Raw genomic sequence first — 10,796 nt, 5'->3', positions numbered from 1 at the left:
GAATCCTCCTATGGTTGACTTCAAACTTTATGATATCCCCCAGCGCATGTCACTCCAGGATTTTTGCAATGTTTGCAAATTGCCTTACGTTGGGGATATTCATGAACCTCATCCACGGGACTTGGAGGCTTTCATCGATACAATTGCTGTAGGAGAGGAGAGAGGGGTGTCTTGCGCTAGAGCTGCTAGCATTCATTTTCCCGTGCTTCGGTACTTCTCATTATTTGTGGGAAAATATTTGATTGGCCGTGGGAAAGTTGGGTCACTTAGTTCCCCAGATCTTGCGGTCTTGCACGAAGCCATTTATAACGACAAAACTTATAGCTTGGGTGCTATAGTAGCTCAACGGTTGAACACGAACCGTTCTAAAGGTGTTGTCTATGGAGGTATCTATGCTACCCGTCTTGCGAGACACTTTGAGATACCTATTAGACTGGACGAGGAAGAAGAGATTCTTCTTCCCGAGAGATATCTAGATTACGATAGCATGGTTCGCCATGACTTTCTTGATAGAGATATAAATAGAAGGATGATTTATAACCTGGTATTTAGTCAGGGTACTCGTGAGACTATTACTTTGCCTGCTCCTTCTTTGTTCAATCTTCACGCACGCAGGTACACTATTATGCCCTCGGACATCTACGCATATTGGGGCTTGGCCCAACCACACGTGCCCGTGCCCGAGCCACCAGTCGAGTACCAGACGCCAGTTTATGAGTGGGAGCCAGAGGAGCTCACACAGCAGTGGCATCCTTACTCCACTCCGGAGTACCCCGGAGCTGGTTATTTCCCTCCTTGGGAGTAGACCAACTTAGGCCAAAAGCCTAAGCTTGGGGAAGTACGTGTTTCTCACCGACTTTACATTCTTGCTTATGCTTTCACTTTGTTCGTCGGTGTTCACACTTTTCCACTATATCATCCATGCTAGTTTAATTGTTTTTCTCGTTTTCTTTTCGTGTGTCTGTCTAGTTTGAGAAAACCCAAAAATATTTTCTTGTTCTTCTTTTGCTTGTTGGGAGCTTTCCCGTGTAAGTAGTTTTATTTTTCTTTGGGTCAAGGTAGAAGACCATGGTTACAATGTTTAGTGGCTCTTGCATGCATACCTGTTTAGCTTTCAAAGAGCCATATTACTTTGTCTTGTCCTTTGTGTTTGCCTGCAGATTCCAGCTTTAGTCCAATGCACGAGCACACTTATTATTGTTCATATCATTCGGTCGTGCAAGTGAAAGGAAATAATGACGATATATGATGAAGTGACTGAGCCTAGAAAAGCTGGTATGAACTCGATCTATTTTGTTTTTGTAAATATGACTAGCTCATCATGCCTGATTCAGCTTTGTTGTGAGATAAACATGTTTGCAATGACAACTTAGAGATCATAGTTGCTTATGCCATGCTTACTTAGCTAGGAGCTTATAATGGTTTGTCTTGGTTGCCAACATGAATGTTGAGATGACTATGATGTAGTATGATAGGATGGGATCCTCCTTTGAATGATTCAAGTGGCTTGACTTGGCGCATGTTTACGCATGTAGTTGAAACAAAATCAACATAGCCTCTATGATATTCATGTTCATGGTGATTTATGTCCTACTCATGCTTGCACTCAATGTTGGTTAATCTCAATGCATTTTGATGACCGTTGTCGCTCTCTAGTTGGTCGCTTCCCAGTCTTTTGCTAGCCTTCACTTATACTTAGCGGGAATACTGCTTGTGCATCCACTCCCATAAACCCAAAGTTGTTCCATATGAGTCCACCATACCTACCTATGTACGGTATATACCTGCCGTTCCAAGTAAATTTGCATGTGCCACTCTCTAAATGTTCAAGAAATAATTTGTTTTGCGTGCCCGAACCGCTCATGTGGTGACAGGGGGCTATTAGTATCTTCCATGCTAGGTGTGTTATCCTCGATATGTGTTTATTCACTATCATTCACGAGAAAGGGTCGGTAATTGGAATTCCCAGTTCCATGCTCAAATCGGAAAGATAATTGCAAACAAAACTCCCACAGGATTGATGTTGGTATGGACGGTACCTGAGGATTCGGCTAGCCGTGGAGTGTGATTGATTGGTGGTGGGGGAGTCAAAACTTTACTTTTCTGTTTGGGAACCGCCTATAGCATGTATAGCATGGAAGATGTTGAGAACTCTTAGTCATTGCGTTGACAATGAAAGCATGCCACCCAAAATTATTATCTCTGTTTTCAAAGCTTGAGCTCTGGCACCTCTGCAAATCAATGCTTCCCTCTACAAAGGGCCTGTCTATTTATGTTCCTATTGAGTCATCCTCCTCTTATAAAAGCACCAATTAGAGAGCACCTCTGTCATTTTTATGCTTTGCTTTTAACTGTGTTGAGTATGACTGTGACTGGATCTTCTTTGCCATGAATTACAATGTTTAGTCAGCCCTTGGTCTTTGAAGGTGCTTTGCATTTATGTTTTGCGGTCTCAGAAAGAGCTAGCGAGATACCATCTGTTCGCACTGCTTCATGTTATTTTGATTGAAGTGTTGACATTTGAGGCTTATTATTATTTGCTCGCTGGTTGATTATGCCATTGATATGAGTTTACCGTGAGACCTAGATGTCATTTCCTTATGTGGTTTGCTTGTGATCTTGCTGAAACTCTGGTTATGAGTTAGACATAGTTACAACAACAAGATCAAATAGAATTCGTCAAAGTTTTTCTTTTGTCTCTTTCAATTTGTCAACTGAATTGCTTGAGGACAAGCAAGGCTTTACGCTTTGGGGAGTTGATACGCCTCCGTCGTATCTACTTTTCCGAACTCTTTTGCCCTTCTTTTGGACTCTAATTTGCATGATTTGAATGGAACTAACCCGGACTAACGTTGTTTTCAGTAGAATTTCCATGGTGTTGTTTTTGTGTAGAAATAAAAGTTCTCGGAATGACCTGAAAATTTACGGAGATTTTTTCTCGAATTAATGAAAAATACCTGCGCAAAGATCCACCGGAGGAGGTGAGCCAGTGGGCCACAAGCCCAGGGGGCGCGACCACCCCCCCTAGCCGCGCCTGGCAGGCTTGTGGGGCCCACGTGGCTCCACCGCCTCCAAACTCAACTCTATATATTCCGTTTCGCCCGGAAAAAAATCAGAGAGAAGGATTCATCGCGTTTTACGATACGGAGGCGCCGCCACCTCCTGTTCTTCATCTGGAGGGCAGATGTGGAGTCCGTTCTGGGCTCCGGAGAGGGGAAATCATCGCCATCGTCATCATCAACCTTCCTCCATCGCCAACTCCATGATGCTCTTCACCGTTCGTGAGTAATCTCATCATAGGCTTGCTGGACGGTGATGGGTTGGATGAGATCTATCATGTAATCGAGTTAGTTTTGACGGGGATTGATCCCTAGTATCCACTATGTTCTAAGATTGATGTTGCTACTACTTTGCCATGCTTAATACTTGTCACTAGGGCTCGAGTGCCATGATTTCAGATCTGAACCTATTATGTTGTCGCCAATATATGTGTGTTTTAGATCCTATCTTGCAAGTTGTAGTCACCTACTATGTGTTATGACCCGGCAACCCCGGAGTGGCAATAGCCGAACCACTCCCGGAGATGACCATAGTATGAGGAGTTCATGTATTCACCAAGTGTTAATGCATTGGTCCGGCTCTTTATTAAAAGGAGAACCTTAATATCACGTAGTTTCCATTAGGACCCCACTGCCACGGGAGGGATGGACAATAGATGTCATACAAGTTCTTTTCCCTAAGCACGTATGACTACATACGGAATACATGCCTACATTAGATTGACGAATGGGAGCTAGTTACTTATCTCTCCGTGTTATAGTTGTTACATGATGAGTCACATCCGGCATAATCATCCATCACCGATCCAATGCCTACGAGTCTTTTCCTACTGGTCCTTGCTACATTACTTAGCCGCTACTGCAGTTACTTGCTACTGCTGTTACTTGCTACTGCTGTCACTACTGTTGTTACTTGCTGCTGCTGTCACTACTGTTGTTACTTGTTACTTTGCTGTTACCTGCTGCAAGACTTTTCTGGCGCCATTGATACAACAAGTCAGGAATAGTGTGACGTCAAGAGACCTTTTTCTGGCACTGTTGCTATCAATACCACTTTGCTACTGATACTTTGCTTGCAGGTACTAATCTTTCAGGTGTGGTTGAATTGACAACTCAGCTTCTAATACTTGAGAATATTCTTTCGCTTCCCCTTGAGTCGAATCAATAAATTTGGGTTGAATACTCTACCCTCGAAAACTGTTGCGATCCCCTACACTTGTGGGTTATCAGTGATGCACGTGATGAAGAATCTTTGCATGAACCTGCTAGGCTTGCTGGGAGTGTATGGAAAGACAAAAGATACAACAGAAGCACGGGAGGAGCAGCAACGTATGAAAGACCCATACGATAAGAAGACTGATAAAGTGCGTCAATACATAAGCAGCTATGCTCTTACCAAAGTAGAGAAGGAAATCTTTTTTGAATTCCTGAGCAGTATGAAGGTCCCCGCTCGCTTGTCGTCTAATATAAAGGGAATAATAAATATGGTAGAGAAAAAATTCCAGAACCTGAAGTCTCATGATTGCCACGTGATTATGACACAGTTGCTTCCGGTTGCATTGAGGGGGCTTCTACCGGAAAATGTTCGATTACCCATTGTGAAGCTATGTGCATTCCTCAATGCAATATCTCAAAAGGTAATCGATTGAGAACGTCTGGAAAGGCTACAGAAGGATGTGGTCCAATGTCTTGTCAATTTTGAGTTGGTGTTCCCCCCGTCCTTCTTCAATATTATGACGCATCTCCTGGTTCACCTAGTCGACGAGATTTCCATTCTCGGTCCTGTATTTCTACACAATATGTTCCCCGTCGAGAGGTTCATGGGAGTCTTAAAGAAATATGTTCATAACTGTGCTAGGCCAGAAGGAAGCATCTCCAAGGGCTATGGAACAGAGGAGGTCATTGGGCTCTGTGTAGACTTTCTTCCTGATCTTAAGCCGATTGGTGTTCTTGAAACGCGACATGAGGGGAGACTGAGTGGAAAAGGCACACTAGGAAAGAAAGAAATGACATGTAGGGACGGGCATTCTTTCACTCAAGAACACTACACAGTTCTAAAAAGTTCCACCTTCGGGGCTTCGTATATCGAAGAGCACAAGAATTTTGTACGCTCCGAGTTTCCGGTGAAGGCTATCTCCTGGATTGAAGAAAAACACATGGATACTTTCGGCAGTTGGTTGCGAGCACGTCTCATGAATGACCACACTGTTGGAGATCAAATCTACTTGTTGGCCGCGTCACCTTCTTCGACTGTATTATATTTCCAAGGGTACAAGATAAACGAGAATACATTTTACATGACCTCCCAAGACAAAAAGAGCACCAACCAAAACAGTGGTGTCCGCTATGATGTGACAGACGAGAATGGGAAAAAGGACACATACTATGGTTACATAGAGGAGATATGGGAACTTGACTACGGACCTACTTTTAAGGTCCCTTTGTTTCGGTGTAGTTGGGTGAACATGAATGGAGAAGGGGTAAAGGTGGACCAGTTGTACAGAATGACAACACTTGATCTCAAGAATCTTGGTTACAGAGACGAGCCATTTGTCCTAGACAATGATGTGGCTCAGGTTTTATATGTGAAAGACATATCCTCCAGACCAAAAAAAAGAAAAAAAAATAAGCAAATGAATACATCGGACGATGAGCCAAAGCATGACATAGTTCTTTGAGGGAAAAGAAACATCATGGGGATCGAGGACAAGACAGACATGTCAGCAGATTATAATAAGTTTGATGAAATTCCGCCTTTCATAGTGAGAATTGACCCAAGCATCCCGTTAAGTAATGAAGATGTTCCATGGTTACGGCCAAAGCGATCATAGGCAAGGGATCGAAATATAAACCTATGTAATGTATTAAACTTTATGTCATGTGTACTAATGTATTAAACTTTATGTGATGTGTCCTAATGTATTAAACTTTATGTGCCTTTGAATGGTGCATTTTGAACACATGAAAAGTATGGAGTTCAAATAAGTTCAAAAAATGAAATCCTTTTGTAACGCATGAGTTCTCGTTCGAAACCCTGATACATCGAGAGAGATTGTCCGTTTTGTACACGAAGTGCATCCAGTTTTTTTCGTAACCCTCTCAACTTTTCAGAACATGCTATGTGGGTGAAATGATGATACCATGCCAACTTTCAACATTTTCGGAGTTCATTTGTAGTGCGTTTTCAATTTCAGGGTCAACTAGCTCAAAAAAAATAAGTAAATGCACGAAAAATACCAAATGAAGTCAGAAATTGTTGAAAATTTGTGATGTGCCTTTGAATGGTGCATTTTTAACACACAGAAAGTATGGAGTTCAAATAAATTCAAAAAAATGAAATCCCTTTGAAAGAGATGAGTTCTTGTTCGAAACCCTAATACTTCGAGAGAAATTGTCCGTTTTGTACACAAAGTGCATCCAGTTTTTTGCCGTAACCCTCTTAACTTTTTAGCACATGCTATTTGGTTGAAATGATGATACCATGCCAACTTTCAACATTTTCAGAGTTCATTTGTAGTGCTTTTCAATTTCAGGGTCAACTAGCTCAAAAAAATAAGTAAATGCACGGAAAATACCAAATGTAGTCAGAAATTTTTGAAAATGTGTGATGTGCCTTTGAATGGTGCATTTTGAATACACAAAAAGTATGGAGTTCAAATAAGTTCAAAAAAATGAAATCCATTTGTAACAAATGAGTTCTCGTTCGAAACCCTTATACTTCGAAAGAGATTGTCCGTTTTGTACACGAAGTGCATGCAGTTTTTGTCGTAACCCTCTCAACTTTTTAGCACATGCTATGTGGGTGAAATGATGATACCATGTCAACTTTCAACATTTTCAGAGTTCGGTTATAGTGCTTTTCAATTTCACGGTCAAGTAGCTCAAAAAAAAGTAAATGCACGGAAAATATCAAATAAAGTCAGAAATTGTTGAAAATTTGTGATGTGCCTTTGAATGTTGCATTTTGAACACACAAAAAGTATGGAATTCAAATAAGTTCAAAAAAATGAAATCCCTTTGTAACAGATGAGTTCTCGTTCGAAACCCTAATACTTCGAGAGAGATTGTCTGTTTTGCACACAAAGTGCATCCAATTTTTATCGTAACCCTCTTAACTTTTTACCACATGCTATGTGGGTGAAATGATGATACCATGCCAACTTTCGAAATTTTCAGAGTTCATTTGTAGTGCTTTTCAATTTGAGGATCAACTAGCTCAAAAATATAAGTAAATGCACGGAAAATACCAAATGAAGTAAGAAATTATTGAAAATTTGTTAAAATATTTAATAGAAAAAAAAAGAGCCAACTAAAAAGAATCAACTAAAACATTAACTAAAATGAATGAATTAAAAATAATCAACTAAAATTATCAAACTGTTTATTTGTTAAAAAGAACCAAGTAAAACATTAACTAAAAAGAAACAAAAAAAAAGATCAACTCAAAAGATTTTTCATAAAGTTTTTTGGTTAAAATATTTAATAGAAAACTAAAATAGAAGAGAAAAAAATCTTTAATAGCAAAAAATGAAAGTAAAGTTATTCACAAATTTCAAAGAATTCAAATTTGAAAACTAAATATTTAGGTGTAAGTAGAAAAAAAAAATCAAAGAACAAAACAAAAATAATGGATTTTTTTAAAAAATATATGAGAATACGGTCGTATTGTTTTCTTTGAAAAAACATGTCACATGTGGTGTCTCTCTCTCTCAGATTTTTTTCTTTTTTGCATCCAACGTTTGTATTAATAAGCACCAATATACGAGGCAAAAATATAATCATTTTTCATAAGGAGGGTGTTGTGACTCCGTAGTTTATATTTCCTCTATTTTGAATTACTTTTACAAAAATAAATATAAATAAATATATTTAAAATAAAAAATACATCTCGATACATTCATTTCTACGAAAAGTGATTTAAAATGGAGGCAGTATAACAACCGGATGAAGTACAATCATGGTAGGAAGGTGTCTAAAAAAGATTGGCAACAAATAATACGAGATAGGAATGAGTCGATAGGCAAATTAAATAGTAAAAATATGGAATAAGTCATAGGCAAGTAACTGAACAAATTGTTTAACAGAATAAGCATTACACCCAATATAGATAATGATAATAGTATCATGCATACCATATTTGGACATTGCTACGTAGTACTCCCTCCGATCCTAAATATAATTATTTCTAAAGATTTTATTAAAAAACTACATACGTAATAAAATAAGTAAATCTACACTCTAAAGTGTGTCTAGATACATCCCTGTGTAGTCCTTCAATGAAACATCTAAAAAGACTTATATTTAGGAACGGAGAGAGAATCTTTTTTGTGTGGTGTTGGACACAACTACATTCATGTACACTAGTAAATATGACCCACATTCTTGGAGGCGATCATATCCTCAGCTGCCGAGCGCATTTTCCCAGCGTGGTGTGTGGTATCACTCAGGCCAAGCAGCTAGCCAAATGGCGTGGTTCAAAGGTGTTTAAAATATATCTAGATATATCTATTTTCGCGATAAGTAATTCGAAACAAAGATGATATCTAAAACCAGAGGGAGTACAAGCGTGGTTCAAAGGTGTCTAAAAAAGATTGGCAACAAATAACAAGAAATAGGAATGAGTCAATAGGCAAATTAAATAGAAATTGGAATAAGTCAAATAGGCAAGTAACTGAACAAATTGTTTAACAGAATAAGCATTACACCCAATATAGATAACGATTATAGTATCGTGCATACCACATTTGAACTTTGCTACGTACTCCTTCCGTTTCAAAATAACTGTCTTAAGCTTAGTACAAATTTGTACTAGAGCTAGTACAAAGTTGAGACACTTATTTTGGAGACCGAGGTAGTAGTATCTTTTTTTCGTGTGGTGTTGGACGCTACTACGTACATTCGTGTGGACTGGTAAACACTAAACGGACTCACATTCTTGGAGAAGATCACATTCGTATGGTGTGTGGGATCGCCACTCAGGCCAAGCAGCTGGACAAATGGCGCGAGAACGGAAACAGCCAGATTTGTATGAGCTGCGTGTCTCCTTTCCCGGACCCGAACACGCACTCCTCCTCGATGCGCATCTGCTCCATGTTGAACGCAATGAGCTTCGACGGCGTCCACAGGTACACCACCTCCCTCTCCGGGTGGAACGCCATGAACACGAAGGTCGCGGTAGCCGGATGGCGCGAGCCGCCGGAGACGAGGTCACCGACCCCCAGCTCGTGCTTCACCGTCCACTCGGATTTGCCCGCGTCCACGAGCTCCCACAGCGTGAGGCGCGAGCCGTCGCTGGACGCGTACCGGAGGCGTCCCCGGCAGTGGCCCGCGCGCGCCCGGTAGCTCACGGGCGCCGGGAGCGCGGTGACTGTGCACGCCATGGTGCGGAGGTCGATCCGGACGACGTGGCCGGAGTATGCCAGCACGTGGACGGCGCCGTCGAAGCAGTGCATGGTGGCCGACATGGCGTCGGTGTCGAGGCCGAAGTCGAGCTCGTGCTCGCCCCACGCGCCGGGTTCGGAGTCGAACACCTCGACGGAGGCGCCCCGGGGCAGCCACCCGGTGAAGCACACCACCTTGTAGTGCGGGGAGGCGCAGGGGTCGAAGGAGAGCACGGAGAGCAGCGTCTTCCTGCGCGGCGCCGGGAGCGCCGCCCACCGGCGCGTGGTCGGGTTGACGACGTGGAACGCCGCCGGGTAGGACGCGTAGTAGAGCAGCAGGCCGTTGCAGCCGTCGATGATGCTGGACGTGGCGTGGCACGGGAAGAAGGCCATGTCGTCGGCCTCTGCCACGCCACCGCCCTCACCGCCATCCTCACCCGCCGACGACAACGCGCGCGCGTACGTGTACGCCCGCCTCCCGCCCTCGCCGTCCCGCGGGCCGTCGTTGAACAGCACGCCGGACGTGATGAGCGGCAGCCTCCGGCGGAGGTAGTCGGCGGAGATGAGGCCCCGCCACGTGGTGGACACGCACTGGAACCGCGCCAGCGACTTGTGCGGCAGCCGGACGAGGATCTCCGCCAGCAGGTCCTCGCCCATCTCGCCGTCCATCCCCGACGACCTCGCTCCTCCCGGAGCGCACACACACCGCGCCTGCAACCGGCAAACCGACACACCTGAGTGCAACAGCAGCGGCCAGGAGCGCACGAAAGCGGGGCGTGAGCTACACTTACAAGTTACTCCTACTTGTAGCGGCCAAGACTTGGCTTCTCCGCCTCTGAAAGAGATCTCTCGGACTGCTTCAAACCTGAACTAAGCGCTGGCAGTACTTCTGTTCCGGAATGAGTTCCATTCAGCAAGTGGCAGTCGTGCTTGCAACAAACTCATATGCGCGGGGCACTGGATATATACACGCATGATCGGTTACGTGACGTTTTCGCGTGACAAACTCCTCGGCTCACTGCTGAATTTGCTGCGTGGCCAGAGGAATCTTGGACGCGAGGTTAACGTACAGTGGTAGAGCATGATGTAGCTCTACAAAAGAGGAAGGCTTATCCACACATCTTTTTGGCACGTAAAAGCGTATCCCCACAGACACACACACACACACACAGAGGGGGATCTACGATCGACATGCCAGGACGGTTGCATTGCATCTCTGACGGGGGAAAAGACGGGTGACGGAGAGACGTGGTGTCTCAGTTCCGTTTTCTGGTTTGTTGCTTTGGGCAGAAGCAAGCAAAGCTCAGTAGGTCACCGTTAATCTCTGCATAAAAATAACCATAACACTTTGCGTACG

At 43.1% G+C, this 10,796-nt stretch overlaps 1 protein-coding gene across 1 annotated transcript; it reads right to left on the bottom strand.

Moving 5' to 3' along the window:
* Positions 1–8,742: 8,742 nt before the first annotated feature.
* LOC123440443 (F-box protein At5g07610-like) lies at positions 8,743–10,506 on the bottom strand. The gene is made up of 2 exons (XM_045117009.1): positions 10,231–10,506; positions 8,743–10,150 (listed from the first exon to the last, which is right to left on the bottom strand). Exon 2 carries the CDS (start codon positions 10,106–10,108, stop codon positions 9,035–9,037), a length of 1,074 nt encoding a protein of 357 aa, XP_044972944.1. The 5' UTR covers positions 10,109–10,150; positions 10,231–10,506; the 3' UTR covers positions 8,743–9,034.
* Positions 10,507–10,796: the final 290 nt, after the last annotated feature.

Source organism: Hordeum vulgare, chromosome 3H (genome assembly GCF_904849725.1).
Source record: "Hordeum vulgare subsp. vulgare chromosome 3H, MorexV3_pseudomolecules_assembly, whole genome shotgun sequence".
NCBI classification, from domain to species: domain Eukaryota; kingdom Viridiplantae; phylum Streptophyta; class Magnoliopsida; order Poales; family Poaceae; genus Hordeum; species Hordeum vulgare.
Note: the sequence above shows the minus strand (reverse complement) of the source record. Positions and strands in the feature narration are given on the sequence as shown.